The sequence below is a fragment of the Nyctibius grandis genome, chromosome 2, assembly GCF_013368605.1.
Source record: "Nyctibius grandis isolate bNycGra1 chromosome 2, bNycGra1.pri, whole genome shotgun sequence".
Taxonomy (NCBI): Eukaryota; Metazoa; Chordata; class Aves; order Nyctibiiformes; family Nyctibiidae; genus Nyctibius; species Nyctibius grandis.
The window spans coordinates 111,490,363-111,510,548 of NC_090659.1; the positions used below are offsets into that span (position 1 = coordinate 111,490,363).

Here is a 20,186-nt window from a genome sequence, read left to right on the forward strand (position 1 = left end):
TATACCCACACAGTTTTCCAACACTATTCCCTAGTCCTTTGCCCTCAAGCATCAACACAAAGTCAATACCACAAAGACAGAACCACACCCCAGCGCATATAACACATAACCTCAAAATACTGCTGTAAGAACACCTCCCTCGTGAGGCACAACAAAGTCCTCACATTATTATTTCAAGCATTCTGAACAGAAAAAAAAAAAAAACACAAAATAAATCTGTATTACATACACACAATACATATACACACACAGTCTGCTGTAGTGGGTCCTTGCATAAAACAGTATGGACAGAGGCCATTCTATATCTCTTAGTGAAGCACCAAAGGATTGCTATCTGGGCTGGATGCACTTAGCAGCGTATCAGTGAAACATTCCTTTACTTCTCAGTTATTTCCCAATAGACAACACAGATTGCAAACAAATTAGAGCACAGATATTCTATTATTGTAAATTTGCAGTGTTAGAACACAGAAAATCACTATTCCTTCTATATATACTGAGAAATTTTTAATAAACTTCCTGAAAAAGATTATTACCTCTTTTGCAAATTCTTGTCGTGATTTCATGTTGAGATTGCCACCAAGACCACGTAATAAGTTAATAATAAACTGTACACGATCAGTACAGCCATGAAGATGAGACAGTCCATTCATCACAGCTCCAACTAAACTTGTTTCTACCACAGAGTCATTCTGTAAATTGCAAGTTGTAGGAGATTTAAATATATTCCTAAAAATAAATGTGATGTATTGCTAACAGACTATTACTCATTGCTCTCTGACACTTCCACAAATGATGAAAGATCTCAACACTGCTGCTGTTCTAGAAAATTCACTTGACATGAAATTATTTTCAAGCATTGATTTGGAAGTTTTAATTCCAGAGTACCTACTGATGTAATATAGGATAAGCAATCAGAATGTTCATTAGAGATTTTGAGAATACGTAAGAGATCAACATAATTGTACACTGGAAATCTCTCTCATAAATGGATTCTTTATAGATTTTGCTCTTTAGCACCAAAGGGGATTTCCAGCCTCAGGATCAATGTCATGGCTTTTCCTCTGTATCCACCTGCAGATACTTTAAAAGTCTAAAAATCTCCATGGGTGAAAGAACCAAGAGGGGAAATAATATTAAAAACATAACAGGACCATACATGTTCCCTAAGGGGAGGTAATGCAGGTCACCCAAACAGTTTACTGGCCACAGCAGTGGGGATTTCTCCTAAATAATGTTTTGTGCAACATAAGCCACTTGTTCAATGCAAATGCAACTCCTTCAGAAGAAGGGGAGGCAGGGAAGCATCTAGAATCCTTAAGAAAATCTAGCATATGCAGAACAATTATCTTGATGTACATTCCAGAATCACAGAATCCAGATAATGTACAAGGTTTTGGACTATTCTTTTTTAATATCTTTGTAATTACCTATTACCTTTTGCCTATTAAAACATCTTTTGAGTAGAATCCTAAAGAGCTAAAGTTACGCACTTAAATCCAGGACAGATTAGCGGAGCTGCTAAAATTTAGCATTCTGAACAATCAGACTACTTTTTTAGATATGCCTCTATCAATCTTTTTAGCTATCTAGCATTACATTTCTCCCCAACCTATTACAAGCTTCGGTCTACACTGTGCAACTTCTCCAATTTCAGCTATTTTTTTGTTATAAACAATAACTTAAATCTAGAAAAACAATTTATTCGCTTTTCCATTTTTTAGGTTAGACAGTCAGATCTTTCAGATCTTTACAAACATATGTCCGGTATGGAATATTAAAGACAGATATTAAGTTTCACAGAAATATATGCATTTCATTAGTTTAAATTGTATTAAATGCTTCAAAACTTTAAGTACAGCAATCAGTTTTTGGAAATTGATCAGAATAGCTCCAGTATTAATCTTATTAAGAAAACAGCTATCAAAAAAGCACTGAGATTATTTTTACTTAAAATTTAAAAATTAATATGAATGATCTCTTCAGTGTTAAACTAGAAAAATGGATCATCCTTAACAGAAGTTGAAATTTTATTTAGTATTCAGTTACTAACCTTCTTCACAACCCAGTTTAAAGCCTTTTCAAAATAGTCCCCAATCCAATTTTCAAGGTTGTATCTGCATTCTTCAGGCTGACTTCTTAGCCAAGACTTTATCAGAGAATTAAGATCTGTATCTTCATCACTAAGTCAAACCAAAACAAAACAAGATTCAGACAAATACAAGGCATTCACATCTTCACATAAACAGCGTCAAAGGTACAACAAAATTCCAGGAAAAGTTCAAGAAAATACTTTAACAAGAATTTCTAACCAATATTTGGGCTCTCTAAGGGTCACACATGAAGAATACACCATGTTATATTGGCCAAAAGATTATAACATTACGGCACAGAGGGGACATGCGACCTAAAGCAGACTTCCCCAGTGATTTTCTTTATTCCTAGTGTAAGCAAGTAATTAAATTGCTCCATCCACTTTAGACCATCTTTCAAGAATAGTAAGTATATTTGCTTACTCTAAAAGTATGTAATACTCCTGTGACTTACCTCAGAAAGATCATTCCCATTCGAGATATTGTAGCAGGAGAGGCACAGCTAAGGTCATGAGTTTCAAATATAAAGTTGACATTTGAGCCAAATTGAATTCTTTCTCCACTGGGCATAGTCAACAATCTGTTGTCATCCAAAACGGAATTCAAAGATTCAATCCATTCAGGATCAATATCACCATCACAAATTATCCATGAAGTAATATCTATTTCCAAACACAAAAATAAAATATCAAACCCAAGGAAAATACTTAAAGAATATCGTCCCTTGCTATTTTAACACTATTTAATACTCTTCCTTCATTATAACTTAAATGTAAGTTCTATGAAGATATTCCTTACATCCTTCTGCTGTCTATTTTTGCTTTCTTATTACAAAATTTGGGAAGTATATAACAGTGTTCTTGACTATGATTGTCACCAAAAGTTTTTCTTACCTTATGCTATCCACAAATAATAACATAATATAAAAATGTAACTGAAAATAAACAATTTCAGTAATTTAAGCATAATGATGTACAACTCCCTCACAAACATACCTCGGGGTTCTCGTACCACTTGTCGAGCACTATTTGTAAGCACACCATCTGACCATTCTCTGGTATCCATGTCAATATGGCCCAGCAACTGATGTCGAGGCATAGCTTTGGGATTCATAGTATACTGTTTCACTACTTTGCCAGTTTTACCAAGTGCTGCCTTTAATATTCGCCAAAGCGTTGATTTACCTCCACCACTCGGACCTACAATAACCACACCCATTCTTTGACGCAGTTGTTCATATAACTCCAAAGCCTTCTTGATCTAGATAATAAAAGAGATAATGGCTATGTGAAGTTGTAAAGCTAAATCAATCACGTTCTTTTTTAATGTTTTTCCAATTTACTCGGCATGCACTTTGTTTATATAATTTTATTTTTTGAAACAATAGATATTTGCAGAAGTAATTAAAATTATGACACTAAAGAATATCAAGAAACTCATTTTGCATGTTAGAAGCATTTCACTAAATTACTAATATAAAAATATCAGCCCTCTTTGGGCATATTTTTACTGAGAAATGTATAAGCCTTTAGTCACAAAACTTCATCTAGTCCTACAATAAATAAATATAAATGAGACACAGAACTGCTTGATAAAACCAAATTTTCACATATTTAATTATTTCACTGTCCAAAACATTCATTGGCATTTGTACCTGGCTTGAACGAAACTATGCGTCACATGTTCACATATTAATTTTCCTTGCACTATTTTCCTTTCAGTTACACAACTGATCTACCATGCTTCACACACACACATCTATATTTTTATACACATGTAATTAGAATCTATCAGTTATTCTCACTTTTTTATAAAAGATTTCTTTCAAAAGTAAACAGAAATCAGCTGAATGTAATATTAATCAGTTCTAATTCAGAATAACTCATATCGTTTTGTTGCTGCAGTTGATGTTTACCTGGGTGCTTATAACTTCCAGGTTTGCTTCTTCAAAGGCTTGTTGCAAAGCTGTAGTTAACTCAGCATACTCCACATCTTTAAAGTCAATGCCAGGAAATACGTCTTTAACCAGTGCATCAAAACGTGCGCAGTCTGCAAATGTAAGCTTTGACATGGTATTAAGCCGCAGAGCTTGAACCACCATGTGACTTTCATTAACTGGAAATATAAGCAAAGAAGCCAGATCAGTGTAAGCTGTTGGTTAGGATTTTTTCCTTGGAATACATCAGCACTTGAGCCCATACTGCTAAGTCGTTGAAGGTAGAATCACAGAGCAGACTACATTCCAGTTCATGTACTACTCTATTTGGAAGTTAGATGAGTGCCTTACTGTAAGTATCATATATGCTCACAAATGCATTCTATACAGATATGAGATGGTTATGACACTGGCCAGATAGTACATAATAGCCTAATGATCAAAGTGGGACTAAGAGTAGCAGTGCACGATAGCTTACTTGTTAAAGCACTCACAACCTGGATTCTAGACCTTACTCTGCCAGAGGTAGCTTGAAGTCACATCTCTCTGGATACAAATATCCAGAAGTAAACACTCTCCACAACTCCTCTTGAATCTGAAGTACCACGGAAATGTAAGTGTTTTGGGACCAGAATGAAAACAGCCACGAGAAAGCTTTATCTTGCCAGAAAAATAATGATACTCATGATGGGAAAGGCACAGGGCTCTGATCTCTGGTTTTTTGCTTTTTTAATCAAATTACCTTCTCATGTAAAACACGTCATTTTCAGAGAGCAGGACTAAGAACCACAGGTGAAAATCATCCTGTGTTTCTGCCCTCCTTCTGAATGCATGGTTGCCCCAAACCAGAATGCACTATAGCCCAAATTTAACACAAAGGACAGAAAGTGTCCTTTCCCTAACTTCGCTTTTTCCTGCTGCTTTTTCCCAAATGTTCCAGAGGTTAAAGATTAGTATACCCTTCTAGAATTTGGAAAAAGTTGAAGGTTTTTCATACTGAACAATGCCTCAAATGCAAATGCTTCTACAGGTGAATTTTCTAAATAGCATGATAAACGGGATGACATTATAGAGGGACGAGAGACATTATAGTAGGTGTCTGCTACAGGCCACCTGACCAGGAAGACCCAGCGGATGAGGCCCTCTACAGAGAGATGTAGCCTCACATTCACAGGCCCTGGTCTTCACAGGGGACTTCCACCACCCCACTACCTGCTGGAGGGGCAACACAGCAGGACATAAGCAATCCAGGAGGTTCCTGGAATGTGTGGATGACAATTTCCTTCTCCAAGTGATAGAGGAGACGACAAGGAGAGGTGCCATGCTGGACCTTGTTCTCATCAACAAGGAGGGGCTGGTGAGGGACATGAAGCTCAAGGGCAGCCTTGGCTGCAGCGACCATGAAATGGTGGAGTTCAAGATCCATAGGGCAGCAAGGAGAGTGCACAGTCAGCTCACCACCCTGGACTTCGGGATGGCAGATGTTGGCCTCTTCAGGGACCTGCTTGGGAGAGTCCCTTGGGATAAAGCCCTGGAGGGAAGAGGGGCCCAAGAAAGCTGGTCAATATTCAAGGACCACCTCCTCCAGGCTCAGAAGCAATGCATCCCAACAAAGAGGAAGGCAGGCAAAAACGCCCAGGAGGCCTGCATGGATGAACAAGGAGCTCCTGGATAAACTCAGGCACAAGAAGGAAGCCTACAGAGGGTGGAAGCAAGGGCAGGTAGCCTGGGAGGAATACACGGAAATTGTCCAAGCAGCCAGGGAGCAAGTTCGAAAAGCTAAAGCCCTGATACAACTAAATCTGGCCAGGGATGTCAAGGACAACAAGAAATGCTTCTATAGGTATGTCAGTGATAAAAGGAAGACTAGGGAAAGTGTGGGCCCTCTTCAGAAGGAAACAGGAGACCTGGTTACCCGAGATATGGAGAAGGCTGAGGTACTCAATGACTTTTTTGCCTCAGTCTTCACCGGCGAGAGCTCTAGCCTCACCACCCAAGTCGCAGAAGGCAGAGGCAGGGCCTGGGAGGATGAAGAACCGCCCACTGTAGCAGAAGATCAGGTTTGAGACCATCTAAGGAACCTGAAGGTGCACAAGTCCATTGGACCTGATAAGGTGCACCCATGGGTCCTGAGGGAACTGGCGGATGAAGTTGCTAAGCCGCTATCCATCATTTTTGAGAAGTTGCAGCAGTCTGGTGAAGTTCCCACTGACTGGAAAAGGGGAAACATAACCCTCATCTTCAAGAAGGGAAAAAAGGAAGACCTGGGGAACTACAGGCTAGTCAGTCTCACCTCTGTGCCTGGCAAGATCATGGAGCAGATCCTCCTGGAAACTACCCTGAGGCACACAGAAATCAAGGAGGTGGCTGGTGACAGCCAACACGGCTTCACTAAGGGCAAATCATGCCTGACAAATTTGGTGGCCTTCTACGATGGGGTTACAGCGCTGGTGGATAGGGAAAGAGCAACTGATGACACCTACCTGGACTTGTGCAAAGCATTTGACACTGTCCCGCACGACATCCTTGTCTCTAAATTGGAGAGACATGGACTTGATGGATGGACCACTCAGTGGATAAGGAATTGGCTGGATGATCGCACTCAAAGAGTTACAGTCAACGGCTCGATCGGTCCAAGTGGAGACCAGTGACGAGTGGCGTTCCTCAGGGGTCGGTATTGGGACCGGTCCTGTTTAACATCTTTGTCAGCGACGTGGACGGTGGGATTGAGTGCGTCCTCAGCAAGTTTGCTGATGACACCAAGCCGTGTGGTGCGGTCGACACACTACACACTGTAGGGAAGGGATGCCATCCAGAGGGACCTTGACAGGTTTGAGAGCTGGGCCCGTGCGAACTGCATGAAGTACAACAAGGCCACGTGCAAGGTCCTGCATGTGGGTTGGGGTAATCCCAAGCACAAATACAGGCTGGGTGAAAAATGGATTGAGAGCAGCCCTGAGGAGAAGAACTCAGGGGTGATGGTTGACGAGAAGCTCAACATGAGCTGGCAATGTGCGCTTGCAGCACAGAAGGCCAACCGTATCCTGGGCTGCATCAGAAACAGCGTGGCCAGCAGGTCAAGGGAGGTAATTCTGCCCCTTTACTCCGCTCTCGTGAGGCCCCACCTAGAGTACTGCATCCAGCTCTGGGGCCCCCAACATAAGAAGGACATGGAGCTGTTGGAACGAGTCCAGAGGAGGGCCACGAAGATGATGAGAGGGCTGGAGCACCTCTCCTATGAAGACAGGCTGAGAGAGTTGGGGCTCTTCAGCCTGGAGAAGAGAAGGCTCCAGGGAGACCTTATAGCAGCCTTCCAGTACCTGAAGGGGGCCTACAGGAAAGCTGGAGAGGGGCTTTTTACAAGGGCAAGTAGTGACAGAACGAGGGGGAATGGTTTTAAACTGAAAGAGGGTAGATTTAGATTTAGATTAGATATTAGGAATAAATTCTTGACTGTGAGGGTAGTGAGACACTGGACCAGGTTGCCCAGAGAAGCTGTGGATGTCCCCTCCCTGGCAGTGTTTAAGGCCAGGCTGGATGGGGCTTTGATCAACCTGGTCTAGTGGAAAGGTGTCCCTACCTGTGGCAGGGGGGTTGGAACTAGATGATCTTTAAGGTCCCTTCCAATCGAAACCATTGCATGATTCTATTAAAAAAATTGTTAAGAGGAAAAGCATTGACATTAAGGAACTTGATTTAGAAAGGTTGAACTGCTTTACTAAAGGAAGTAATACAAAATTTAAGCAACATTTAAGAACACAGCCAACATTTTGACATGCCAAAGGATTTTGACTTAACAATACAAGCAGACAAAAAGAAACAGGAAACTGCATTTTTTGGAAATATCTTAAGCTTCTCAAGCTCAGAGATAAAAAACAAACAAAAAAACCCACCAAAATTTCTGTGTTTAAATCATAAGCTAAATCCGTCAATCTTGCCTTTCACAGGGTTATTGAAAATTATATTTTACACCAGACCAAAGAAATTTCAGCAAATTTCACTTATCTAAACATGAAGCTAAAATGTCATAGCAAGGAACAGTGCTAGGAATGTGCCCTAAAACATATTGCTGGTAATCCTTCTTTGGCAGATCCAAACTAAAGTCAATTACAAACTCTTTAAAGTTGTCAGACCATTTGTTATGCCAAGATTTGTAAACCAAGGCTGTCTCCAAAAACTTTCAGATATATGCTGTTTAAGCAAACAAGAAGCAGTAGTTGTGTCCTAGAGCTGTGAAATGCTCACCCATCCCATACTCTTAATTTCCACTCATTTAACATCTAAACAACAAGCAACCATTTAAAAAATCTTAAAACCAATACAGTGACCCAATCTAGTCCAATACATTTCTATCATTTCTACCTGTCCTTATATTTGTCTCTGTCTACCAATCTGAATCTAATGCCACTTGACAATTTTAGCAAACCTCAAATAGAATTAAAATGGTCTGATGACTGATGAATGATGACAGCATCAGAGGATCAACTTTCCCGTCCTAAGTCAAGTGAAAACAAGTCTTTGAGAATCACTCAAAATCATCCCAGAATAAAGTCCTGTATCTATGTTCTTATCATATAAAAACTCAGTCTAGAGTATGACAACAGTCTTTTGTGATCTCCTAATGAAGTCGGACTTTCACAGATGTTTTTTTCTTTTCTAAATTGCCTCCAGATCCAAGGCATGGTTTCTCAAAATTCCAGTGAACAAGAAAGCTGTAGTGAATGATATCTGTACAATACCCTGAATAATCAAAAGTTTGGCATGATCAATCTTACTTTCTTGCTTTGCTTCATTTTTCTTCAGTTGATGAAGAAGACTGCCACAGCCTCTCAAAACAGTCTTTAGTGCTCGTAAACCCCAATCATAGTGCTGTTGTGGTGTCAGAAGCTCCCTAAATTTAAAAACAGCAATATTGTAGTAAGCTTTAGGTGACAGCGATGGAAATTCTTGTTTGGCAAAGGAATGTACTCATAATATGGCTCTGGGCAAAACAGAAACTGACGAGTGTTTGTAGAGCCATCTGAAATGCGTTTCAGAGATATAAGCAATGACATTCTGAAGTTTTCAGAGGAAGTATATTCAACAACTGATGTATTTATTATTGTCCCTAACGGCATTAATTAAAACCTCTGAACTTTATCTCTAATATGCATACTTACAATCAAATAGTCACTTGCATTTCAACAACTTAAAGAGTCTAAAGTCAACACAATGTTTGTGAGCATTCATATGTTCACATTCATATTTAGTGAGCATAATAGGGGAGCAAGACTTGAGATTATAACTGCATTCCAGATATTTTCATATTGAACCTCCCAATATACTGCAATATTTTTATTTTATAAGTTAAATTAGTATCTACAGAGATTTGCATGCTATCCCATTCAGATTTAAAAGCTGTATTGAATGTAAAATTTTAGATGACTCCAAACCTGCAGTTTTATGTCTAGTTTGTTTCTGAAACATAGCTTTCTGTAATATCCAGGACATAATATTATTACAGAAAATTAAGAGAAAGTATGTGTAGATTGTATCCCTACAGTCATGCTTTGGCATAGACTAGATGGAGAAGAATATAAAAACAAGATAGCAGTGAGATAACCACAAAGATCAATGCTAAAATAAGAGTAGAAAAGAATTAGAAAGGTAACATGACTAAGGAGTGGGGAGGGGGGAGCTTACCTTGCTAGGTTAAAAATAGCCACTAATTTTCTACCAAGTATTTTAGCATCCTTAAAGCCTTCTGAATACAAAATCACTTCTGCAATGAGTTCATTGTCTGGATGAGTCATAGCAACTGGCCTGAAAAGTTGTTTGAGGTTATCAGGCAGTTTTTGTCTTCCTCCATAACCTTTTCCAGCAGGATTCAGAGTGATAAAAATTCCAGAATTATGATCCATTTCAACCTAGCATTAGAAGTGCATTGTAATAGTACATTGTCATATGAAACAGTATTGAGAAATGTTGGGTGGACTATGTTTAGTTACAGCAGTCAGTTTTTAAGTTTGACCTAGTTATTTATAGACTATTTTTATAAAAAGAAAGTAAGTAAGTTTTGCTGTACCTTTTTGCCAAGCATTTCACACACAGGACTATGTTTCTTCAATGCATGTTGAATTGTCTGAATCTGCATGGATACCGCAGACAATACAGCTTCCTCAAGTCTATTGAATTCATCAAAACAGCCCCAGGCACCACACTTCACTAAGCCCACAAATATGCGCCCCATCGACTTCACATCAATGCCCTTAAAATTAAAAAGAATACTATCAAAATTCAAATAACAACAAAATAATGAAAAATTGTCTTCCCATCTATTAAAAAATATGTCATTGGAAATATCCTCAAATTTCTAATGGAAGCTAACAAATTATCAGAAGTATTCCTAGACTATAACATTGCTTTATGAAGCTTGGGCATATATATCCATTTCCTAAATTATACAGAACCATATTCACCTCATCACAGTTAAACACTAATACTTGTCTTCCAAGAAGTCCACCTAAGGCCTTTACTGATTCTGTCTTTCCAGTTCCAGCTGGACCATAGGGATTTCCTCCAAGGCCCATCTTCATAGCCTGAGTAAGAGTTAGGTAACACTTATCTGTCAAAGGTGTATAAACAAGTTTAGGGGAATTACCCTGCAGAAACAAAACAAATTATATTGATTGGTAGACAGAAATTATTGACAATGTAATTTCATTCATAAGTCATTAATTTGAAAATATAACAAAATGGTCAAGATTACTGTCTCATTAAGTATATGAATTTGTTTACAGTTACAAAGTTTGCCTGATTTTATATTAAATGTCAAAGCATCGTGCAAATTTTTTTTTAGAATTACAGAAAAGCTGTCAACACAGATGAAGCTGCACTCTGATATATAAAAGTAGAAAGCATATTAGAAAATATTTATATGATAATGCAGCTGCTTTCCATACAACTTACATTTACCCTATCAATATCAAGAATGAAAATGATTACCCTTCTAGTATTTTCTATGAAACAGCATGCTAAGGACACAACAAAGTTGGAAAAAATGGCAACGGTTAGGATGCAACCAGCAGCATGTGTGAAATGAGGTGTTTGACACATACATAAAAGCCACCAGTTAAAAAATTAAAAATACCACACCTGATATTCGTAAGTATATTGGAGTTCAGCATCTACCATCTGAACGTAACATTTTTGGTCTTTCATATAAAATCTCAGCTGCTTCTTCCAAGCCCAGTCTTCAACATGGTGAACCTGAGCTTCATTCAGCTGCTTCACCACGTCAATGTGATGAATGATATCAAGAATCAGAGCTTTAAGCTTGAGCTCAAGGATTCCTGATTCTGCAAATAACCACAAAAAGAAAAAATCACAGCAGTCTAGCAAGGAAGATACACATTACCGATTCTCAAGTTCATTGTGCTGCTTTCTATTACCAGTAGATTTTATTCAGATCTCATTTCAACTATATACAGAAATAATATTTATTATCTAATGCAAGCAGCATAAAACTAGATCCTGACAAAGAATGTGAACCATCATGTAACTTCAGTCATTTAGAAGTGATTTTGTCTGCCTCTACACTCAATACAGAGAGAGTGAGAGGCTTTTCTGGAAAGCAATTTATTCCAGGAACAGCTATGTTCACTTCAGTAATCAGTGTGGCACAATCTCCTAATTGATCTGCTGAGGATCTGAAAACCATACTACATGCACTCTGGAGAATTTACTCAGACTAATTAGGGTGATGTGGAATGAATGTTCATGAGCAGATTGGGTGCATTAAGTGTACTCTGAGAACATATTGTTTAATTTAGTTTCATTTGAAAGAAATCCAGTTTGTGTGCTCCTATACCATTCCATGATGGGAATTAAACCAAAGTAAGTGAGGATAATCAGGCAACTCCTTCAAAATCACACCTATTATCCAAACTAAAAAGTTACTGTAAATGTATTACACAATAGATGGAATGAACACCCTTGTATAACTGATGACATTTCTCCAATGACTATAGAAAGAGCACAGAAAGGGAGCTTAGATAAAGAACCACACTTACAGACTGCTGAAGGTAGGTGATATGAATCCCATTCCTAATTAATGTATCAGATGTTAACAGTTCATAAATTCTAAACTAGAATTTAATACAGTAAGTAGCTATACAAATGTGGTGGAAGAGCGTCAACTACATGTCAATTGAGTCTTTTTATACATATAGAGCAAGAGCCGTCTCACCTAACCTATGCTATAGAATTTTACATCTGAGGTAAGTCATTCAAAGCCCCTCTTCTGGGCAAAAGAGAGAAATAAGCACTCAAAGGCACAATTATTCTAACCCTTTTGGACTATATAAGATTCAGAACAATCATGTCTTGAGAATAATTAGTTTACTGGTTTTGCTACAGAGCTACTCAAGAATTATTAGTTCAGATGTAGATGTATACATCTAAGAAAAAGAGAATCATCTACACAGTTGTACAGAATATATTGGCATGACATAATGTACTTCAACTGCTGTTTGGCCAGTTCCTGTGAAACATAACACTACAGCACAGTTAAGCAGGCGAGGACAAATCATCAGTAAATATCTAAACCAAAAACTATAAAAAGTTATTTAAAAATTAGAGGTTTGCAAATATATAAATGCTCCAAGATCATTTTTCATCTGAATAAAAATACATTTTTCACTCTGAAATATTAAATACACTAATCTTGGCAGTAGTAGGTGGGTAACTTTATGTAACTCAACTTTATGAACTCAAATAGAAAGAGATTTATATAATTTCCTGTTTAAGCAAACACAATGTTAAATACAACTATATAGTCATTATAAAGAATTATATATTAATTATCATTTTTATACCTGTACTCCCAGTGTCTTCTATACTAGTCTCAATGCGAGTATAATGTTCCAGTTTAGCCACGAGTTCTAATTCTAATTGTTGCAGGTTATGGTCTTTGATAGCACTTTCAACATCTTCAGTGAACTGAATTTGTTCTGCCAAGGAAAGAATCTTTGGAAGAGAAAGTTCAAATTACAGTTTATAAACACAGAAGACATAAAGAAAAAAAGGTTTTCAATTCATTTGTAACTGCTTATTATGTCTGATATTTAGAGTATTTTACTGTATCATTTTTAAACAAAGCCACACATTTGCTATGCTCTTAAGAACAAATATAGCCATCCTAAAACCTGACAAAATTTAGCAAAACCTTGCAATGCCATCTAATACAGCAAGTCCCTTAGCTGTTCTATAGCATGTGGTAGCAGGATTTTTAAAGAATCTTTTCACATAAATGATAAGTAAGATGAAAACTACCATATTGCAGGCATGCTGAGCCCATATTCAACAGGTTCAGGAGCACCTCTGACTTTTTGTGTCACTAATCCGCTAACACAGTATTTTGCCTTCCAGTTTCTAACACTCCACTTATGTACTAATTACTTCATGTTCAGTGGAAAAGCCCTGTCTGAGCTATGAAGGTTCAGTCAAACTTGGAACTGGAAAGATCTGTAATAAAAAATTCCACCAGTTACGCCAATCTGAAGATTTGTAACAGTAACTACATTCTGGGGGAGGGAGAGCAACCAGCAGTCCTGTGAGGGAGTGACAGACAGGATCACTGAGCAAAGGGCATGGCGTGAAGTGACAGGAAAGGATCACAAAAAAAAACAACAAAATGAGGCTTAAGCGGGGTCACCTCCAGCACTTGCACGTCATCAAGGAAGTGCCTCCAAGGCATCATTATGAAGAAATCCTCCAAACCCTCTCCAGAAACTCAACATGCTGGGGCGCCTCTCTAAAATGCCTATACACTAATGCACACAGTATGGGGAATAACCATAATGGATTAGAGATCTGTGTGCAGTTGCAGGGCTACAACCTTGCTGGGATCATGGAGATGTGGTGGGGTGGTTCCCATGACTGGAATGTTGCAAGGGAGGGATACAGGCTCTTTAGGAAGTATAGGAAGGGAAGACGAGGAGAAGGAGTTGCCCTTTATGTAATAGAGCAACTGGAGTGCATGGAGTTCTGCCTGGGGATGGATAAGGAGCCAGCTGAGAGCTTATGGGTTAGGATTAAAGAGAGGACAGGTCAAGGTGACATTATAGTGGGTGTCTGCTACAGGCCACCTGGCTAGGAAGAACAAGTGGATCAGGCCCTCTACAGACAGATAGGAGCAGCCTCACATTCACAGGCCACCTGGCTAGGAAGAACAAGTGGATCAGGCCCTCTACAGACAGATAGGAGCAGCCTCACATTCACAGGCCTTGGTCTTCACAGGGGACTTCCACCACCCCAATACCTGCTGGAGGGGCAACACAGCAGGACATAAGGAATTCAGGAGGTTCCTGGAGTCCATGGATGACAACTTCCTCTTCCATGGAAGACGAAATGATGAAGGAGCCAATAACGACAGGTGTTTTACTGGACACAGTCCAGTGAAGGGCCACAAAGGGACTGAAGCATCTCTCCTACAAGGGAAGGCTGAGATAGGTGGGACTGTTCATCCTGGAGAAGAGAAGGCTCCAGGGGCTATCTTATCAATTTCTATAAATACCTGAAGAGACGGTGCAAAGATGACAGAGCCAGGGTCTTTCAGAGATGCCCAGTGACTGGACAAGAGGCAATGGGCACAAACTGAAACACAGAAGGCTCTGTCTGAACATTAGGAAACACTTGTTTACTGTGAGAGTGACTGAGCACTGGAACAGACTGTCCAGGAAGGTGGTGGAGGCTCAGTTCCTGGAGACATTCAAAAGCTTTCTGGACACAGTCTTGGGTGAACGGGCTATAGGGGGCCCTGCTTGAGCAGGGGGGTTGACTAGATGACCTCTAGAGGTCCCTTCCTATCACAACCATTCTGTGATTCTGTGTGATTCTCTGTGCTACTGGTCAAAATTGCATAAAAGAATTTCATGTTCATGACTATTTCTGCTTATACAGTTAAGCTTTAGAAACTATATTTTAAGTAGGCTCAAAAAGGGCTTTTTTATGTTACTGAGTCTTAGCAGCCCTGCATGTAACATTCACTCCCAACAAAGATCAAGATTTACATCAAATTTAATAAACAGATGGACGTTAGATCAGGTGCCATGTAAAAGACTTGAGTATTTCAAATGTTTACAAAAGAATTATCAGAATACATATTTTTAAGAATTTCTCTATACTATAAATGAATAAAATGGATTTTTGGGGTTTATTTTCTTCCAAATTGAGACTTCAAAAAATAACTTATTTGGTAAATCTAAGACTACACAGTGACATTACTGAAACAACTACTACCTGGGAAGGAAAGAGCGAAGGATCAATTGAATCTTGTGATTTTTTTCCAGCATCAACACAGTCAATTAACATTTTTTTTAGGGTCTCCTTCATCTCCAAAGCCAAACTGTTTAGCCATACCTGACAAAGACACGAAAAAACCTCAAAAGTTACATTACAAAATAATTTCTCAAAGATGCTTGAGCTTTACTTGGACATGATTTTCTTACCTCCACATCATTTGACAGAAGAACTTTATTTCTAAGTGGTACAGTTTCTCCTTCTACAGACTTCATGGCTACTATGTATTTAAATTCTTCATCAAAGCTCACACTATTAATGCCTATTAATCAGAAAACAGCAATGAAGTTATGTATTGTTAACATCAAACATTAATTCCTTAGTGTCTAGTAGCAGAAAGAGAGAAAAAAAAAAGCCTGTCACAGATTATTTAGCTTTGAAGAACCTTATTTCTAAGTAAGTACATTTCACAAATGAAGATTAATGCATTACCAGCAAAAAGTTTCTTAAGATGAGACTGGATCACCAGGGGATTCATGGACTGTCCTAAAATTTCTAATAAGTCATCATCTCCAATGAAATAGAATCTTGGAAATGCTGAGCGCTTTTCCTACATAAAAACAAAATAAATCAGTTTTGTTGATTTAAATTCAAACTTATTGACTTTCTTTATAGAAAACTATATTAATGTCAGCTGTACCTCCAAAAACTCATTCAAAGATCTCTGACATCTCTGAAGCTGGTCAAGTATGGTAATTAAGGTATTTTTTATTCCTGTCCAGGCATTCAGTGATGTTATCCTATTGTCACTCTTGATATCTGACATAATGGATCTTGACAGAAAAAAAATGGAATAATTCATAAAACAATCACTACAATTTTTGTCTGAATATGTTGTACAAGTAGTTATGTAAACAAAAATTAAAGCACAGGTAAGTCATATAAATATCTGATACATAACTTCCTGTTTTCAGTATTAATGATGAAACATTTCAGAATTTATATCAATGTCTCTCCAATGTAATTTAATAACAACAGTTTCTTGCTAAAATTTCTCTACCCAAACCAAGAAAATTCAATTCCTGACTTTAATTTCCTTCTAAGAAGTCATTTTAACTCAAATCAAGACAGATAACAGCACGTGTCTTTCTACATTTCTAAAATCTCCTCCCTTTTTATCTCCTGGACTTGTCTGGAACGAATAAACCATCTGTTTCTCTCAAAACTTCATCTACGTACTTTCTCAGTGAACCAAGTGCTTGTCTCCAACAAGAAATGGTTCTTGAAAAAAAATTATATCACCTCTGCTTCTGTTGACAAGATTGATCTTGTGGTTTGCCTGCCTTGTTCATGATCTTTGATGTTTCACGTGATTCCTTTCTTCACATGTACCCCATGAAATGAAACCTATGTTACCACCTTTATTCAGATCTATGTCACTGCCACACATCTATATCTACTGAATTCCTGTTGCTCACCTTCACCTCCATATATATTCCAATTGATCCATATATTTTAACCATGAAGAATGTTCTAGCCTACATGTGTCAAAGATACTACAAAAAATAAGTCTCATTCCATAACACTAACCTAAAGTCTTCATCAACTCTGTTAAAACGAGCCTGTTCTTTGGGCAGAGCTCCACGACCAAATATCGGTTCCAAATAGACCCATTTCCTTTGAATTTGGTTTAAATTCTGCAGATACTCATCCAACTCAGCCAGCTTTTTTTCCCAGATGGACACTTTGTCTTCAAAACCTTTGTAATATGGAGAGTCCTTGAGGGACTGTAGAAGACAGCGATGATCTCCAACTTGGTTGACTACGTCCTTCCAGTCTTTAATAAGCCTGATATTCTTGCCTTGGCTATCTTCATAATCTGTTAATGTAAAGACAGCTCCAACTCCCCAGAGTTCAAGCTCACGTAATGCTTCTCTGATTGTGACTTCACCTTGGGCCCGACAATTCAAATCCTTTTTAAAAGCATAAATAGATTTCATTTGAAACTTCAGAGCTTGCAATAAACTTTCCATTCACAAATACAATGTAAATTCTATTTCGATAGTAATAAAAATATAAATATGTATACAGAACAAGATATACTACATAAAATAAACCATAAAATAAAATATAGTACCTTAATTTGAAATTATTCATACCTTAAGTTCCATTGCTTTTTCTATAATGGCATCCGTCACTTTTAGCAGATCTCCAAATAACAAACCCTCAAGTGTAGTGCCTCGGGGAAGACCCAGAAGACGAAAGAGATCCAGCCAATGGTCTGGAGAAAGATGTTCTCCTCTTACATATTTTAGGAGTGGAATTATCATCTATGGGAAAAATGCCTATGTGAATCCATCTAGTCTTTATGAAAATTGTATTTGCTTGATTACAGGGTGACACAGTATTCAAAAAAATCAAAAATTTACATTCTTAAACTGAAGTACATTTTTTTCAATTCCTGGATTTAATGTTTAGGAGTGTAACTCTGAGGAAAAGTCATTGCTAAACATGTGTCTATGTAAACTGTAATGACCCTCCTGTTTACTGTAAGGAACTAAAAGGTTATAAAAAGTAAGTGAAATGTTCAAAACAGTATCAGAAGATATTTTGTTAACTGATTTTACTATGAGAACTGAACAATGAGCTACAGAATGAAGTATATTACCCAGTAACACAAAAACATTTTTTGTTTTATACCCCTTTTTGTAATTAGCATCTTACTTTATATTTGTCCACTTCTTTTTGCAACTTTACTGTCATTACAGTATGTTCTTCCATCTTCCTTATTTTGTCATGCCAGTTAAACAAAAATTCTTCAAATAGATATGTTTTACTCCTGCAGGAAAATCAAATATAAAAAGGTCTTAACAACACAGTACTATAAGCACACATATATGTCCATGAAAAATAAAGTAACGTCATACCTAAAAGTAATCCAGTCCTCTTTGGCTTTTTCCTGAAAACCTTGGTAAAACTCTTCATACAATGCCCAGACTTCTGCACAACTCTTAATATCTTGACATACAACTTTTGACAATGAGACATCAGGCTCTTCCAATTTAAAATGATGGCATTCTTCACTGAATAAAAAGATCATTGTATTATACATTACATTATTCCATTATACATTTATGGTTTAAGAGATGGCATCATATGGAAATAATTATACGTTTTTAAGAAAAGCCATTGGCTTCATTGAAGAACATTGCTGCCAACTGCAACTTCCTCACAGTCTCCTTCTTGAATAGAAATAATAAAGGAATATGAGGGATAACTCTTCTATACAGCTATCTCCCGTATTCACAATTATTTTCCATAAACTTTCAATTCTTCCTCATTTATGAGAAAAGTGAATTACTTTATGCCCTCAAAAACAAAGCTTGAAAGAAAATCATTTTTAATTGATTGTTTCTTTCAGTTAGGTAGAAAGAATATGCTAATTTTATTTACTAGTATGATCAAGTGCCAAACTAAGAATTTAAATAGAAAACTTTGTCCACTGAAATTCTGCAATAATGAGCTTACTGAAAGTAGGCAACCAGAGCAAAAATCCTTTCCTTTTGCACAACAGTCTATCAGATAGGACACTTACTCAAGAAATGGGAGAGGTAAGCTCTTGCGCACTTAAGTTACGAGAGGACTGAAGTAATAACTCCCTCTTCTTGGAATAATATCCCAAACCTTCTCTTAGTGAGAATTTCAGAAGTCAGAATCAAGTCTTTAATGTACAGACTCCCTTATGTGAAAGGCTAAGAGACTTCTCGAATTTTTCATTCCAAACAACTCTAGAAAAACTTAGCTTGAGAAACTCATGTTATGTAAAATCAACAAAAAGGACCCTGAAAAACTAATGAAAAACATGTAGTACAAATAAAATTAAATTCCTTATATTATCTGTTGTGATAAAAATTAGTTAACATTTTCTGAGATACTGTTGCTGCAAAAGACCCACACATTAATGAATAAGGGATACAGGGAAATAAACATACATACATGAGCTTTTCTTTCACAGTTTCAAGTTCATCAAATTCTTTTTTTTTTTCCTTTATGATCTGAGCACTTTTCTCAAGCACATCCTGATCACCTGTTTCAATGACATCATCACTTGGCTTTAGCTGATCCCAACGAGCTTTAAACTTTTCCAGGTCTTGAAGATACATATTAATACGTGAAATCACATTTCCTTTCATCATTTCAATCTGTAAAGAAAGAGTTAAAATGAAATTCCTTCAATGGTTTGTAACAACAACTACGATCAAAATCAAAGTAACAACTTCAAAACTTGATCAAAACTTGATAACTACAACTTGATCAAAATCAAACCCAAAAAACATCTTGTATAATACCCTAAGAAATAGTTCATCTTTAATCTTCTGGTTTTTTCTTCTAAAAAGGAGGCACTAATTTTCTTTTTTCTGCTGGTATTTGAGACCTATTTATTCAGCCTATGCTACCTATTTAGCCTGCATCTTATAGCATTTAGAAAAATTGCTGTATTTGTATGACATATTGATATCTTCAGTAGAACTTCAAATGAGTTCAGCAATTTGCCTGTGGACTGGAATTACAGGACTGTGCGTAGTTTAGCAAAGTTGTGTGAAAAGAAAATAACAAGCATCAGTACTAAAAACATGCTAAAGTAATAAAAATGCTCTCTTTTAACTGTTATCCTGTTTTCTTCAGGTAACCATTGCGTTCATTAAGCCATCTCTGTCACCAGAAAGTTGTTTGAGACAGAATTACAACAATGTAACATTCATTTCAGCATCAGTTCAACAGAAGTTTCACCTAGTTATTGTTTAACCGCTTTAATTCTTCCTTTAAAGGCACTCCCTCAACTCAGTAACGCTGGTGTTAACAGTGAACTGAGAACA

The 20,186-nt window shown here is 37.4% G+C and overlaps 1 protein-coding gene across 1 annotated transcript in view; it reads right to left on the minus strand.

The window, feature by feature from the left end:
- The window catches only part of DYNC2H1 (dynein cytoplasmic 2 heavy chain 1), a 193,292-nt gene that overhangs the window by 151,256 nt on the left and 21,850 nt on the right, over positions 1-20,186 (minus strand). Inside the window, exons 22-41 of the mRNA XM_068417541.1 lie at positions 19,306-19,511; positions 18,237-18,392; positions 18,034-18,148; positions 17,469-17,639; positions 16,900-17,282; positions 16,010-16,142; positions 15,802-15,919; positions 15,519-15,631; positions 15,310-15,429; positions 12,885-13,035; positions 11,164-11,366; positions 10,488-10,670; positions 10,094-10,276; positions 9,712-9,935; positions 8,805-8,920; positions 4,009-4,208; positions 3,089-3,353; positions 2,548-2,755; positions 2,054-2,183; positions 537-692 (exon numbers count right to left, since the gene is read on the minus strand). Of these exons, the coding sequence (XP_068273642.1) occupies positions 537-692; positions 2,054-2,183; positions 2,548-2,755; positions 3,089-3,353; positions 4,009-4,208; positions 8,805-8,920; positions 9,712-9,935; positions 10,094-10,276; positions 10,488-10,670; positions 11,164-11,366; positions 12,885-13,035; positions 15,310-15,429; positions 15,519-15,631; positions 15,802-15,919; positions 16,010-16,142; positions 16,900-17,282; positions 17,469-17,639; positions 18,034-18,148; positions 18,237-18,392; positions 19,306-19,511 (3,534 nt within the window). The remainder of the gene's footprint in view (positions 1-536; positions 693-2,053; positions 2,184-2,547; positions 2,756-3,088; positions 3,354-4,008; positions 4,209-8,804; positions 8,921-9,711; positions 9,936-10,093; positions 10,277-10,487; positions 10,671-11,163; positions 11,367-12,884; positions 13,036-15,309; positions 15,430-15,518; positions 15,632-15,801; positions 15,920-16,009; positions 16,143-16,899; positions 17,283-17,468; positions 17,640-18,033; positions 18,149-18,236; positions 18,393-19,305; positions 19,512-20,186) is intronic.